The 17,002-nt window shown below is 36.3% G+C and overlaps 1 protein-coding gene across 1 annotated transcript in view; it reads right to left on the reverse strand.

The window, feature by feature from the left end:
- MRPL1 (mitochondrial ribosomal protein L1) overlaps nt 1-17,002 on the reverse strand; it is a 102,258-nt gene that overhangs the window by 58,206 nt on the left and 27,050 nt on the right. Inside the window, exons 4-6 of the mRNA XM_045996550.1 lie at nt 15,959-16,042; nt 14,358-14,429; nt 10,452-10,563 (exon numbers count right to left, since the gene is read on the reverse strand). Of these exons, the coding sequence (XP_045852506.1) occupies nt 10,452-10,563; nt 14,358-14,429; nt 15,959-16,042 (268 nt within the window). The remainder of the gene's footprint in view (nt 1-10,451; nt 10,564-14,357; nt 14,430-15,958; nt 16,043-17,002) is intronic.

Consider the following 17,002-nt stretch of genomic DNA (forward strand, 5'->3'; position numbering starts at 1 on the left):
CCAGGCGCCCACTAATTCAATTTCTTTAGCTGATATAGATTCATGGAGATTTTTCTATTATCTTCTAGACACTGTGGTGATCTGTGTCTTACAAGGAATTTGCCCATTTCATTGGCATAAAGTTGTCCCTAACAGTCCTTGTCTCAAAAGTCTATTTTGTCTGGTATTAATATAGTTAATCCAAGTCACTAATCCTTACTGTATCTTTTTTTTTTTTTTAAGATTTTATTTATTTATTTATCTGACAGAGAGAAACAGAAAGAGTACAGTAGGAGAAACAGCAGGCAGAAGGAGAGGGAGAAGCAGGCTCCCTGCTGAGCAGTGAGGCCGATGTGGGGCTCAGTCCCAGGACCCTATGATCATGATCTCAGCTGAAGGTAGGTGCTTAACCAACTCAGCCGCCTAGGAGCACCTTCTTGGTGTATCTTTACCTATCATTTGACTTTCAACCTATTCGTGTACTTGCATATAAAGTGTCTCCTGTAAACACCATATAATTGGATTGTTTTTTCCTTTGTTTTATAACCCCTGCCTTTTGGGTGGAATGTTTATTCATTCCATTTCCAATTAACAGCACTAATGATATGGCTGGATTTAGGTCTTTACTTTGATGTGTTTTCACTCATCTCATCTCATAGGTTCTTCTGTTCCTTTACTGCCTTCTTTCCTTTGAAACAAAAATATTTTAGTGTATCTTTTTCATTTTTATTCCTCTACTTAGTTTTAACCTGCGTCTCTTTGTATAGGTTTCTTCCTTATTCCAGAGATTACCATGCGCATGCTTATTTATCACAACCTACTTCACGTCAACACTGACTTCCAGGAAAACAGAATAAATTTGTGCCAGCCTAACTCCATCTTCCCTCCACCACCCGATATTATGATCATGCCCAAACCTGTTTCACCGCCTATATATTCATAGTATATACTGGGTTGTTCACAACAGAAATCAAGGAATCATTCTAGATTCCTCCCTCTTCCTTACCCCCCACATCTAACCCGTAACTCCTGTTCATTCGGCCTTCTCAATATCCCACAACAGCTTTCCTCCTCTCCGTTTTTATTGCCACTGCTCAAATTCTGTCCTTATTCGTCTTTTACTTGGCCTACCGCATTAGCCTCCTACTGGTCTCTGTTAGAGTCTCATCATTTCCCTATTAGCACAGTCACTTACACAGCTTCCACACAGTCATCTAATATGCAAATCTTACATCACTCTTCTGAGCACCATTTTTCAATGGCTCCTAACTGCATAAAGGATCAAATCTAATCTCCACAGTATGTCACACAAAGCCCTTGGTGATCTGGCCCACTGCCCATCACTGTCTACCCCACTGACCACCAGTATCTGATAAAACATTATGTGCCAAATGACAGAAAGGTATTTATAATCTCCTGCATACAACTGAGTTTCTCATACTTTTGTTCGTAGTATAGGCCATTTCCTCTATCTGGAACGTTCTCCCCATGCATGTCAGAAAAGAAAATACCTATTCATGCTTAACCTCTTCACGGCTATTTCTTTCCTATAATCTGATTCTACAAAGTAGTCCTCCACTCCTCTCAGCACGTTGTAGGCTGTGCACGAGTGCACTTTCCGTGCTTGAGTGCAGTGGTTTACTCCTGCCTCTCTGGCCTCTCAAAGTTTATCTCCTTAAAGATGGGAACTACCTTTTTCTCTTTTAAGCCTCAATACTAAGAGCACTACCTGGCACATAATAGGTACTCAGTTGTTACTGATGTGCTTATTCAGTAAATGACTGGTGAAAGTAGAAACAATCTATGAAGGCGTGAAAAAGAATGACTACTCCCTAACTAACTGCAGAGAACAAGCGACTTCCTCAGGAACTGCAGGGAGTGAGTAACAGCCGCGGTGCATTTATGATCTGTACTTATCACCCAGCCCGTGCTAAGCTCTCACATACACTATAACAAAAACACTAGACTGAGATGTTATCATGAGACCCATTTTGTAGATGAATAAATAAGAGGCACAAAAAATGTTACAAAACTGGTTCAAGGTCAAAGTAAGTGATAAATCCAAGACAGAGAGGTTTATATTAACTACTGTTCTATTCTGCTTTTCAGTATAGCCCAATGTTAAATCTTCATTGCTATTTCTAGGTCTCTGCGAGCCCTTCCTGCTAGGTAATTGCTCTCTTCTTCACCTTCTCTTTTCTCTGTACTTTTCTCTGTCCTCTGTACTCTTTTACTTCTCTCCTTGTTCCTTCTTCCTTTCCCTTTCTCACCCTCCAATTCTACAAGTTTCCACAATGAACGTAATCAGTACTAAACTATATGATCAGGTATTTCACCCTAACATTCTCTTTTCTTCTTTACCCAAAAATATCATAGGAAAGAAGTAGAATAAAACAAGACAGGGACAACAAAGTAGGAACAGTAAGAAAGGAGGTGAGTAAAGATTGTATAGTATAAAAGAAGTCTCAAGAAACAAACAAAAAAAAACTTCTAAGAAGAGATCTTTGAATGTGGCAAAAGAAAGACTGATGATTATTTCTGACAGCAACAGTTTAGCTGAATTATGAGAGAGAAGGATGTAAGAAAGAATAACACTTGGTAAGGAAATGGGGACACCCAACCAGTGAAGACCACTTGTTTAAAAAAACTTCGTATAAAACAACAGAAAAGATAAGATTGTAGCTAGAAAGGATAGCTAAGTCAAATAAAGGTTTTGGGGGTAGGTGTTTTGGTTTTTGTTGTTTTAACTAGAGAATCTAAGCATGATTAAATATTAAATTAAACCAGTTTGCCTGCTGCAAAAAACAAAACTAATAGCTCTGTGACAGTAAGGACCTTGTCTGTCTTGTTCACACTCACCACATTCAAGGCCTGGGATGTAGTAGATACTCAATAACTGTACATACAATTACTCTAATCCAGAAAAATCTACAAATTGTAGATAATTCATTCCTCAGTTGATTAATTCAATGCTGTATCTTCTATCAACTGAATGTTGCATTAAATGTGCATTCGTCGTACAAAATATTTGTTGAGTCCCGCTGTGTGCCGCATTATTACTCTATACCATGGGAACAGCATGGTGAACAAAAATAAAAAATGCTCATACTTCAATGAGAAGAACCAAATACACATTCACAGCAAAACAATATACAATGAAAGACAAAATCATCCGATTATCTCAGTAAATACAGAAAACAATGACAAATTTCAACATCCGCTCATGATAAAAACTCTCAACAACATCGATACAGAAGGAACATACCTCAATCTAACATAGGCGGAATGTGACAAATCTACAGTTAACACTATACTCAATGGTTAACAAACTGGAAGTTTTTCCTCAAAAATCAGGAAGAAGCTAAGGATGTCCACTCTTGCCACTTTCATTCAACACCTACTAGAAGTCTTAGCCACAGCAATTAGACAAGAAAAAAATAATTAAAAGGCATCCAAACTGGTAAGAAAGAAGAAAACCATTACTATTTGTCAATAATATAATACTATAAATAAAACCCTAAAAACCACCAAGAACTATTAAAAGTAATAAATAAGGGTTGTCTGGATGGCTCAATTGATTAAGTGTCTGTCTTTGTCTCAGGTCATGATTTCAGGGTCCTGGGATCAAGCCCCACATCGGGCTCTGCACTCAGTGAGAAGACTGCTTCTCCCTCTCCCTTTGCCCCTGCTCATGCTAGTTCTCTCTCTAATAAATAAATAAAATCTTATTTTTTTAAGACATCTTTTGTTCATTTTATTTTTTAAAGATTTTATTTATTTATTTGATAGAGATCACAAGTAGGCAGAGAGGCAGGCAGATAGAGAAGGAGGTAAGAGAGCCCAATGCAGGGCTTGATCCCAGGACCCTGAGATGAGATCATGACCTGAGCTGAAGGCAGAGGCTTAACCCACTGAGCCACCAAGGCACCTCAAATAAATAAAATCTTAAAAAAAAAAAAGAATTCAGTAGGCTTACAGAATACAAAATTAATATACAGAAATCTGCTGCATTTCTATATACTAACAATGAATAGCAAAAAGAGAAATTAATAATCCCATTTACAACTGCACTAAAAGAGAATAAAATACCTAGGAATAAATTTGACCAAGGAGGTGAAAGACTGAAAACTACAGAACATGGATGAAAGAAACTGAAGATGACACAAACAAATGGAAAGATATTTCATGCTCATGGACTGAAGGAATATTATGTTAAAATAAGCACTATGTTAAAATGTCCATACTACCCAAAGCAATTTACAGATTCAATAGAATACCTATCAATACCAACAACATTTTTCACAGAACTAGAATAATCCTAAAATTCGTATGGAACCACAAAAGACCCTGGATACCCAAAGTAATCCTGAAAAAAAGAACACAACTGGAGATACCACAATCCCAGATTTCAAGATATACTACAAAGTTGTAGTAATCAGAAAAGTATGGTACCGGCACAAAAACAAGATAGATACATGGGCCAATGAAATAGGACAGAGAGCCCAGAAATAAACCTACATTTACATCATAAATTAATCTTCGACAAAGGGTTAAGATATATAATGGGGAAAAGACAGCCTCTTCAATAAACAGTATTGGGAAAAGTGGGACAGCTACATGCAAAGGAATGAAACGGGACCGCTCTTACACCATACACTGAAATAAACTGAAAATGTGTTAAAGACCTAAATGTGGGACCTAAAACCATAAAACTCCTAGAAGAAAACATAGGCAGCAATCTCTGACATCAACCTTAGCAACATTTTTCTAGATATGTCTCCTCAGGCAAGGGAAACAAAAGCAAAAATAATCCAACAGGACTATGCCAAAAAAAACAAATAAATAAAAAGCTTTTGCACAATGATGAAAATCAGCAACAGAACGAAAAGACAACCTACTGAGTGGGAGAAGATATGTGCAATATATCATATATATATATATATATATATATATATATATATATATACACACACACACACACATATATGCAATGTATCTGATGTATCAGATAGCAGGTTAATAGCCAAAATATATAAAGATCTTACACAACTCAACACCAGAAAATCCCATTAAAAATGGGCAGAGGATCTGAATAGACATTTTTACAAAAAAGATATGCAGAGGGCCGAAAGACACATGAAAAGATGTTCAACATCACTAATCATAGGAAAATGAAAATCAAAACCCCAAAGAAACATCACCTTACACCTGGCCAGAATGGCTAGTATGAAAAACACAGGAAATAAGAAGCACAGGTGAGGATGTGGTGAGAAAGGAACCCTCGTGCACTATCGGTAGGAATGTGAATGGTGCAGCCAGTGTGTATACCGGGTATGTACCCAAAGAAAATGAACACGCTAATTCAAAAACATATATACATGCACCCCTATGTTTACTGCAGCATTATTTACAACAGCCAAGATATAGAAGCAACCCAAGTGTCCGTCAATAGGTGAATGGATAAAAAAGGTGTGGTATATGTAAATGGAATGTTACTCAGCCATAAGCAAGTAGGAGACCTCACCATCTGTGACAACATGGACGGACCCAGGGGTAGCATGCCAAGTGACATGAGTCAGGTAGAGAAAGGAAAATACCGTATGATTTCACTTATATATGTAATCTAAAAAAACAAAACAAATGAACAAACAAAAAGGCAAAAATGACCTATAAATACTGAGAACAATATGGTGGTTGCCAGAGTACAATGCTACGAGTGTTAAGTCCTAAAAAATATCAAAAACCGCAATAATGGAAAATAGTGATAAGGGAGCGTGGGGAGTAATAGTTTATGTGGAAGGCCTCTCCATCTGGGTGATATTTGAATGAGGAAGTGAACCCAGCCAACAATCAAAGCGCATTATAAAAGGACGGGACAATGAGTCCAAAGATGAGAGAAGGGAGAACACTTAGTGTGTGTGAGGAAGGGCAAGGAGGCCACTGTAGCTAGAGTGAAAGGTAATAGAACCAGCTGTGATATATCAATAATTCATCTTTAATAATTATAATTATTCACAATAATCATTGGAGTCTTTCACACACAGCTTTTAAACTAATACATGAGGGGAAAATCTGGAAAAATTTCAAATTCATTACTGTGCAAAATTCTCTATGTCTTAGTATTTTTCTTCATATAACCAAAGAATTCAAATTATTTCAATAATGCAAGCAATCCTCTTAAGTACACCATGTCAATCTATGAATTAAAACTATTTCACGTTAGGTTTCAATAAGCTCACATGCACTAGTCTCAAACGTGATACAACACCAACTTCCACATGGACAGCGGTGTCCTACTCAGCAGATGTGAACACTCTTCGGATCAGACTGCGACCACATCCTTTCAACAATACTCCAACTGGAGCACCGATGCTAATTCTACGCGTTAAGAGGAATACTCATTAATGAGTCTAATTTCCTAATCACGTCCCTTTTCTATCTAACCGCCAATAACTTAGCATGGTTTAAAAGAATTTAACTTTCTCCGTATATGCCATAATACCCACCCACGGGTTAATATGTGTAATAAAAAACTAATTCCCTTAAGTCAAGATATCTTTCATACTCGTATTTTTTTGTTTAGTAAGTGCTAAAAGACAGATCAGCAATTTAAAATCTAATTTATCAATAAAACATATCTATATTAGAGATGAAGGAATTTCAGGGGGCACTTACATTGGAAGAAAAAAAGCTAGTTGACAAGCAAAATGAAGCCCATTTTCTTCGAAGAAATGCCTTTTTTTTTTTTTAGTAAAAAAGAAATATACTAGGAAAAGAAGCCAAATGTGCATTTGAAAAAGAGAACTTGCCTACAGTTATGTAAGCAATTAAAGTGAATAAAAATGCAACATTAAACATGCTGCAGAATGTGCACACTCAATCCAGCCAAGACAGTTACACCCACTCCCATTAGTAAAACAAAATGTAAGACAAAACGGGAGACTAATGAGCTCAGCTGCAGAGGCCTGTTTGTTTGTTTTTTAATTTCATCCATTTGCTCAAAACGTAGTTTCTATTTTACCCTAAAGTCTTTTGTTGGATATAAGGGGAATCAAATGTTCCTGAACAAAAATCGGAATAAGCTCTGAAAATGCATAATACAAGCCTCATTTGTTCTAACGCACATCTGGCGTGTTCTGTTTTAACATTTTGGACAGGTTAATCGTTTGTCTTCGTGTTTAAAGAACACAAATGTTCTGCCGGTGCTGTTAAACAGGTCCTGGGGTGGGAAAAGGGGGGTGGTGAAAAGACAATGTTCGAGGTGGAGAAAGGTCTATTTTTTCAAGATGCTTTGTTAAAGCGAATGGACTGGGGGTTGGGGGGGTGTGCAGACACTACATACCTAGAAAACTTGACCGTGGTATACAGAAGCTACGACTCATTATGAAAGTACAAATAAAGTCAAGTCAATTAAAAAAATAAACATTTTAAAGGGTCACTTTTCTTATTTAAAATAAATTATTTGAAAGCCTTCCAGGTGAAAAAACAATGGTCTCAAGTTCTATGATGAAAACAGTAATAAAAAAATTCAAGGTTAATGAATAAAGAAAACAGAGACCAAAGGGATAACTGAGAGAATGAAAAAGTAGCCAAGGTGACAAAGTTAACTTCTGTGAAAACCACGTCACCGTGCAAACCAAGGAGATGACCGGACACTGATACCGGGTATTCCGTTTCACTCTTAACTGACTGTATTTAGTATTGTTTGGTTTTGGTGAGCTTGAATTTAACTAGAACCAAAAAATTATGAGAACTATTTTCATCAAATTCAACTGTAATTCTGGTTTAAATTTTAAATAATGTTCAGTTTCAGGTTTTGCTTGGGAAAGAATGTAAGTTTGATTCCATGACAACAAATACCCCCATAATGGATGCCCCTAATAGAAAGCACCAAACCACAGTCAGATATCTAAAAGGATGTGTTCTTCAATGCAGGTTACAAAAATAAACAAAATTCTACAACAATAAAAGAATCGGAGAGGACCTTTGAATTTACTTAAAGTACAAAACACAATCTATAATTCAGATTAAGTATTATGGCCATCAATTATGATGAATTAGTTCAACTTGAATTAAAATGTGAACATGAATCTGCTAAAACAATTTTGAAATACTTGCTCTGTTTATACTACAAAATTTACCCCCAAATCCAGCACACCCAAAACAAACTATGTCAGCAAATGAACTTATCTTTCCTCCCAAATCTATTCCATTTCCATTAATAACAACTTTTTAGGAGATCCCCAGGCTTCAAAATCTCAGCATCGTACAACTCCCCCTTTTCTCCCCACAACCTAACCATTCCCAATTGTTAGCACAAAGATCCAGTGTCTTTGACATTTATCGCCTTACTACAGTCTCATTATGAAAACTTTAGCTTAAATAACCTTTATTAGTCCCTGAAAATTGCTCTTAAACTGTTCTCCCAACTTCTAGTTTTGATTCAGGCCAATGCATCTTACAAATTCTCTCTGGATTGAAGCTCTAAGGAACTCCCCACTTTTAAAACTTCTAAGAGGGACACCTGGGTGGCTCAGTGGGTTAAAGCCTCTGCCTTTGGCTCAGGTCATGATCCCAGGGTCCTGGGATCGAGTCCCACATCAGGCTTTCTGCTCAGTAGGGAGCCTGCTTCCTCTTCTCTCTCTCTAACTGCCTCTCTGCTTACCTGTGATCTCTGTCAAATAAATGATTAAATCTTAAAAAAAAAAAATTTAAAACTTCTAAGAGATTCCTGCTAAAAAGCGGAATAAAGTTCCAAGCTTCTTAGGATCTTATTCAGGATCCTTCCCGGGGTGCCTGGGTGGCTCAGTCAGTTAAGTGGCTGCCTTCAGCTCAGGTCATGATCCCAAGGTCTTGGGATGGAGCCCCACATCAGGCTTCCTGCTGAGCGGGGAGCCTGCTTCTCTGTCTCCCTCTGCCTGCTGCTCTGCCTACTTGTGATCTCTCTCTCTCTTATTAAATTAAATAATTAAATTAAATTATTATTATAATTTATACTTCTTTATTAATTACATTATATTAATATTATAAATTAAATAATTAAATAAATTAAACTATCTCTCTTATTAAATAAATAAAATCTTCAAAAAAAAAAAAAGATCCTTCTCAATATGGTATCAATCTTCCAAAACGATTCCCATTATTTGCTTTCATTCAACATAGGAGTAACCATTCACTATAAGCCAAAGAGAAGTAGCTGATAATTTTTTGTATACAGCCTGTAATATCTGACTTACTTCAATGTATACCATTAATAAATTCCTTCTATTTAAAATAATATCACCCTTAATCCACCCATCCAATTATTCAAGGTACAGTTTTTATGTTTGTTTATTTTTTAAGTAGGCTCCACACCCAACGTGGGGCTTCAATTCACAACTCTGAGATTGAGAGTAACATGCTCTACCGACTGAGCCAGCCAGTTGCCCTTTTCAAGCTACAGCTTATTTTCTTTTTTTAAGATTTTAATTTTTTTTAATTTTTAATTTTTTTAATTTCTTTTCAGTGTACCAGAATTCATTGTTTATGCATCACACCCAGTGCTCCATGCGATACATGCCCTTCTTAATACCCACCACCAGGCTTACCCATCCCTCCCACCACCCTCCCCTTCAAAACCCTCAGTTTGTTTCTCGGAGTCCAGTCTCTCATGGTTTGTCTCCACCTCCAATGTCCCTCAGCTCCCTTCTCCTCTCCATCTCCCCATGTCCTCCGTGTTATTCCTTATGCTCCACAAATAAGGGAAACCATATGATAACTGACTCTCTCTGCTTGACTTATTTCAAAGATTTTATTTTTATTTTTATGTAATCTCTACACCCATCGTAGGGCTTGAACTCACAACCCTGAGGTCAAGAGTCATGCTCCACCAACTGAGCCAGCCAGGTGCCCCTCAAATGTTTTCTCCTTCAGCATGCCTTCTCTGTGAATTTATCGTATAATACTTCACACTACGGCTATTTATGTAGCAACATTACCTCCTACTAGATTTCATAAGGGGGAAATATCCATAATGGGAAAGTTCTTTAAGGGAAGTATCTACAGAGCCATGTACACAGTAAGCATTTATACATGTATGTATATATGTGCATATAAATGTGTATTATAATATATAAATATACATATGTTGAATGCTGGCATAAATAAGCATACATATCATATTAGTAAAGAAGTATAAAATAGTATGGTAACATACCTAGGGGGTAATAAGTACCATTAATTTCAAACCTAAGTTTGGCCTAAATTTAAAGAACCGGTATTATAAAGTAACTAGGTTTTCAAATGATTAGATTACCAACATTAATGCCAAAGGGAAAAAAAATCAAAACCACATGTTCTCAACACAACATGAAATTCAAATACCAGAACATATTATTTACTCTACATATATATTGGCAGTTTTATTTTATAACTAAACATACATATCAAAAAGTTGTTGACAGCATATTAAAATAATAAAAATTCTCCCTTACTTCGAGTTAGCTTTGGAAATCTTTTTTTCAGCTTTTTCTTTAATGGATTAAGCTCGGGCATTATTTCTGGAACAGCTACATAAAAGTCTGATTGAATTTCATCATCCAAAATCTGAAAATCGGGAGAAAAGATTAAACCTTAGATTATATGAAAAGGTTTATCCTTCTGAATATTAAGTATAATGTAGTAATTTCCCTTATAATTTAGAAAAGAGACATTAAACATAATTCTTTCCTTCAAAGATCCTACAAACACATTTAGCAATTATGAAAACCATTAGAATCAAAATATTTTCTGATGTTCTCTTTTAAAAATAGCCACATCCTTTTAAACAAAACAAAACAAAAACATTTACTGGGTTTAATTCTTCTGTGGGGTTATGCTGGGCAAAAGCGTAATAAACTAGAAGATAGCACTGATGTGTACATGGCTCATATATGCCTACAAAGCTGAATTCATCTGTCCATTAAAACTGAAGACACAATGCTGAAAATTTTGCAACATATCATATGTAAAATTAATAACACTCAAATCACTAGCAACCAAATCACTAGCAACCACACTGCTTTCCTAAATTTAGAGCATCAAGAGAACTAATCTATAATTATTTTCACAAAGAACCGAAACTAAAATTCTGTTTGCCTCCAATAACTAAAAATAAAAGAGGCGTGGGATAGTCAAAGACAAATTCATTTATAATTTATTTATCCACACTCTAATTCCATTTTAATAGCAAAAGGAATAATATTCAATTTCTAAAAGACAGTTTTAATTAATTCAAGCAAACATCCGAAATAATTATTAGACTACTGTAATATATTCCATTTAAACATGTAGTTGCTCACAAAATGATTACAATAACATTTAGCTGATTACAAAAAAGCAAACTTTTTAGAAAAATACTGCCTGGACAACAAGTATTTCACCAGTGATTCTTTTTGCACACAGTATTATCATAATATGTCATTCAAAGACGTGGTCTGGCCTTACACAGTGAACCCTAAAATCTTGCACCATGGCAAAATTAAGCACTGATTCTGGAATTTTACCTTCCTGTTATTATTCTTATTTTTTCCAAATTCTTTACTCCCTGAATAACTTACTATGGTCCCCTTAACAGTAACAACTTGCATTAGATGAGCACTTACCACATGTACAAAGCATCTGCTAACATGTCAAATGAGCCAGTCCTTAAAATAACCCTACGAGGCCAGTACCAATATTGACCGTACAGGAAACTGAGGGCTGAGGGCAGATTAGTCAGTCTGTACACTTATAAAGAAGCAGACCTAGATTTCAAACACATGCAATGTGGTTCCAGAACCCAGGGTTCTTTTTTTTTTTTTAAAGATTTTTTATTTATTTATTTGACAGAGAGAGATCACAAGTAGGCAGAGAGGCAGGCAGAAGAGAGTGAGAGGGAAGCAGGCTCCCTGCCGAGCAGAGAGCCTGATGCGGGACTCGATCCCAGGACCCTGAGATCATGACCTGAGCCGAAGGCAGCGGCTTAAACCACTGAGCCACCCAGGCGCCCTCAGGGTTCTTATTCATAGAAATATGAAAACAGATGCAATTTTGAAACATCAAAGAATTGCATGTGAAATTTCTACTCTAAGACCTTTCAATATGGATTTTATGACATGCTTCTTTAAATTTAAAATTATGTTTAAAAGTTATGTTATAGTTAACCTTAAGATCACCTCTTGGAATAATATAAAATGATATAAATGAAAACCATGCTTTAGAGACAAGTAAAAATGAAGTTATGAAACAAAATGAATTTATTAAAGGCCTTACTTAGGAAATGACTATTAGTTCAGTAAATTTATCCTACATTTATATTTTATAAGTGCTAAGTAAAACAGTATTTAACTTAACTAAAAAATACAGAAACGTGTAAAAAAAAAATTACAGCCATGATACTATTTACCAAAACTGTCTTGAATTTATCTCATAATCTGAATAACTTCTAAAAATAACATGGATGCGGGGCACCTGGATGGCTCAGTCGGTTGGGCAGCTGACTCTTAGTTTTGGCTCAGGTGTTGAGCTCAGGGCAGACTCTGCTTGAGGATTCTTCCTCTCCCTCTGCCCCTCGCCCTGTTCGTGTGAGCACTCTCTGTCTCTCTCTCTATCCAGTTAAACAAAAAAAAAAAAACAACTCTGAAAAGTAAAAATAAAAAAATAACATGGATAAGCTCTGAAAGATTATGCTAGTGATGCTTATACAGCTGGCATTTTCTCTCTAGTAATCAATCACCACTGGTATGCTTAAAGAGAAATTCTGTACCTGGAACATTCTATTTACCAAATAATTTCAAAATGTATTTGGTTTTCTTATCTGGGTTACTTTTTCAAATATGTTTTATTTAATAAACTTAATTCTACAGAACACATCCTGTTCCCTTACCATTTTTTCCTTGAGAAAGGAAACATTTCTTGCTTAACATTTAACTTCATTTAAACTCTATTGTTGTTTTGACAGTTCTACAAGACACACTTATGCTTTCAGAAAAAATGAAAAAACAGATGGAAGGCAGTACACTAATTTAATAAGACCAGTTACTTTTCTGGGCTCCAGAAACTAAGCTCTATTTTCTCTAATTCCAAAGAATCTGTGGTATTGCTTATTTTTTAAAAATTAAAAGAATTTTAATAATTTTATTAAATTAAAGTTTATGATACATCACAAGGAACTGGGTACCACCCTCTGACTTTGACCCAGAGTCTGAGTGAAAGCACAATCTCTTTGTATTTTCCATTAGTGCTACTCCCAAATGCCATTTTGGGGACTCTCCTTAAAAATCCAGAATCCCCACCACATTTAGAGTACCGGGGTGGAAAAAAACAAACTACACGCACTCTTGTACATCCCAAATGAAGAGCCTAGTTCACACTTTCCTCAAATCAAAATCTAGATATGGAACAAAGAGAAAGTTTCAAATCACTTTCTCCTGTTCTAGAAACAAAAAGGTTTTCTATAACTTTCTTTCTTTCTTTTTAAGATTTTATCTATTTATTTGAAAACAGAGAGAGAAAGAGAGCATGGGCGGGGCGGGGGGGGTGACGGCGTTAGCTGAGCAGGGAGCTTGACAGGACTCCATCCCAGAATCCTGGGATCATGACCTGAGCCAAAGGCAGACGCTCAACTGACTGAGCCACCCAGGTGCCCCGTTTTCTATAACCTTCAATTAAATTTAGAAAATTTTAGACAGTATTAAGGAAAATCTCTTGTATTTTCAAATATAACGCCCAAAATTCAACAGCCATGCCTCTTCTCACCTTACAAAACAAAACAAAAAAACATCATTCTGGTTGCAAACGAGCTCCACAAACTCTTTGTTACTTTCTCAACGCAGGTTCCATAACCACTCATTGCCTCACGCTGAGCCTATGCCACTCTGAAGTCACTGGAGAGTAAAAGTTAAGAGTAATCAGAAGTATTGTATTACTACAGAGTCAGATACTATCCTTTGTGATCTGTAAAGTTAATCACATTTTTCACTCCAAGAAGGAAAACAAATATTTGATCTCCAAAACATGAACAGTGATATTCATGAGTGCTACCTTTTAAACTTCATCTTAAATCTCGTATTTAAAACCACAAAGAGTCATACTGCCCTTTCCAGTCTACCCTCAAAAACTCTCACAAACATATAGGAAGCAAGAGGTTAAAAAAAGTCATGAAATAAATCAAGCATAATTAATATCAGACCGTTGGTTAGTTTTTTTCTTAGCTTGATTTCAAGACTCAAAAGAGTAGGAAATTTTCTCCCTGTTTTACAAAGCTTTATAACTGTCTGTCAAAAGATATAGGCACAGCGGTTAGGTTCCACATGAACTCAATCAATGGATGGCAAAGATAACAATTTCTGTAACTACTGAACATGAAGACAACACTGTACCTTCTGAATCAGATTAATTCCTCCTGCAAACGCAGCTCCATGTTCTTCTGCTATTTTAATCTCGGATGCATTCTACAAAAATACAATAGTTTGAACATCAATCTTTAAACAAATTCAGTCTAATTTCAAGTATTTTGTAAGAAATAACATCAAAGTAAAAATTGTGGTTTTTACTTTTAAGTGAAAATCCATCATTTCTCATTCTGATACATCAGAGATACTGTCTCTTGAACAAGTTTACTTTGTAGGTGACTAAGGTATTTCTTGAGTAACACATGAGGAAATACATTTGAAATGACATACAAGGAACCTAAGACGGGGCTCACTCTAACTCTTTGATGCCGTCAGTAATCACCTCCAAAAGTAAACGATTAAAGCATATTTAGTTTTGCTAACTTAAATGAAGACATCTTATCAAACCAAAGAGGAAAAATTACTTAAGAAGTGATAGAATCAAAACTATATTGTACACCTGAAACTAATATAACACTATATGGTAACTAACTAAAATTAAAAACTTTAAAAAATTTAGCTAGTTGTCTGAAAATTCAAAAAAAAAATACAGTATTAGTTATTTTCTATGTTCCATTTATGCCATTTGATTTTACTATGAAAATGTATCAGTCCCTTAAGTCACTCAGGTTTTGTAGGTTTCCCACAGCTATATTCTCCATTTGTCTGGGGGAAAAAAAGTAAATCATCTCTTTCTTGAAAGCGAAGCAGATACAGAAAAATCAAAACGCTCTACAAAACAAATTCATAAATACATTACAAATGTTTGTAATACAAAAAGACTGATAAAGAACCTTATGACTCTATTTGTTACAGTCTCAATTTCCTGGTTTTCCAGACTAGGTATTTTTAAGTGTGGTTTCTAGGTCTTCACAGCACTAACTGAGCCCATTGCTGTAAAATAATTTTATTGGGCGCCTGAGTGGCTCAGTGGTTTAAGCCTCTGTCTTCAACTCAGGTCATGATCTCAGGGTCCTGGGATCGAGCCCCACATGGGGGCTCCCTACTCAGCAGGGAGTCTGCTTCTCCCTCTCCAGCTGCCACCGCTCCCCCTGCTTGTGTGCCTGCGTGCGTACATGCACGCTATTCCTCTGTCAAATAAATAAATAAAAATCTTTTAAAAAAATAATAATTTCATTTATTTGACAGATAGAGATCACAAGTAGGCAGAGAGGCAGGCAGAGAAAGGGAGAGGGGGAAGCAGGCTCCCCGCTGAGCAGAGAGCCCGATCGATGCAGGGCTTGATCCCAGGACCCTGAGATCATGACCTGAGCCGAAGGCAGAGGCTTTAACCCACTGAGCCACCCAGGCGCCCCAATAATTTCATTGTTTTTGTTTGAGAATATTTTCAGTAGGAAACAAGAGCCAGCAGGACAAATTCTCTTTTTTTTTTTTTTTTTCAGTTTCTTGTGAGAAATATAGTGTAGCAGACTAATAATGATGAAATTAATATTCTGGTTTAGCTCTTTCTCAAATGACATAACTCAAGTAAGTCATCTAACTGCTTCAAACGGGAAAAGTAAGACTACATGAATAGCCTACAGAATATGGAAAAAAAATGATACGAAAAGTTGACAAAGGTTACTCACCCCTGTAAATACAGCAACTTTATTGATTTCTGAAACGAATGGGTATGGAAAACGAAGAACACTGGCAAACGGCTCCACTCTTTTCTAAATACACAACAATGGAAGAATTCATTCATCTTTTCTATATACCTCACCTCTATAACAAACAAAACGGGTATGTTTTGTTTTCAATGTTTTCATTCTACCATATGTCCTCTAGTCCAGAACTATTCACTGATTACAATTTAAAGCATAAGAGACTGTATTTCTTTTCTAAGAAATCATATTGAAAACCTGCATCTCTCTCCCCACCTCCATAGGGCCAGAGCACTTGGCTTCTATCTCTACACCATTCAGCACAATCTGTCATACAGTAAGTGACGTGTTCGCATACCCCTATCTTCCCCAGCACCCAGGATTATGCTTTCTACATGGTAGATAGATATCAATCAATGTTCACTACCTTGAATTAAATTCAAAAGAACGTGTCATTTTTTTTGGACACCATCAAGGAGGACGTGAGCACAGCTGTGCATAATGGATGACAGAAAATATCCAGCTAATCTGCTCGGTAGGTCTCTACTAACCCTGAACCTAAGACAGAACGCCAAGCCTGAAAGGCTCTTCTGAGTGGGTCTAATTTGAAACAACATGGACTGCCCACCACTTTCAGAGATACCTGGGAAGTCAGTTGGAAAATCCAAAATATATATATGGCATGCATTCAGGCATCCAAATATGGACAGAGATGCTACAGGGCCTCAGAACGTCTTTGTTCAGTTTTCTAGTCAAGGAACTGTCGAGCACTGTGGCTCATATCACTTAGAGAGACTTCACATGGGAAGTCTAGGCCCACAGTTTCAGTGCAGTTTTAAGGTCTAGAAAAAAGGGAAGCAGGGTTGTTCCCTAATTAAAACAGATTGAAAGGTTATATTTTTAGCAAAACTTTATTTTGAGTAGAGATAACCTCCTGAGGATTTATTTTCAGACAAAAAGGAACAAACTCTCAAGCACACTTGACATCAGACATGCAACTCAGTTTTACTGACTGGCATTCCTTTGCCA

Source organism: Meles meles, chromosome 2 (genome assembly GCF_922984935.1).
Source record: "Meles meles chromosome 2, mMelMel3.1 paternal haplotype, whole genome shotgun sequence".
Classification (NCBI taxonomy): Eukaryota; Metazoa; Chordata; class Mammalia; order Carnivora; family Mustelidae; genus Meles; species Meles meles.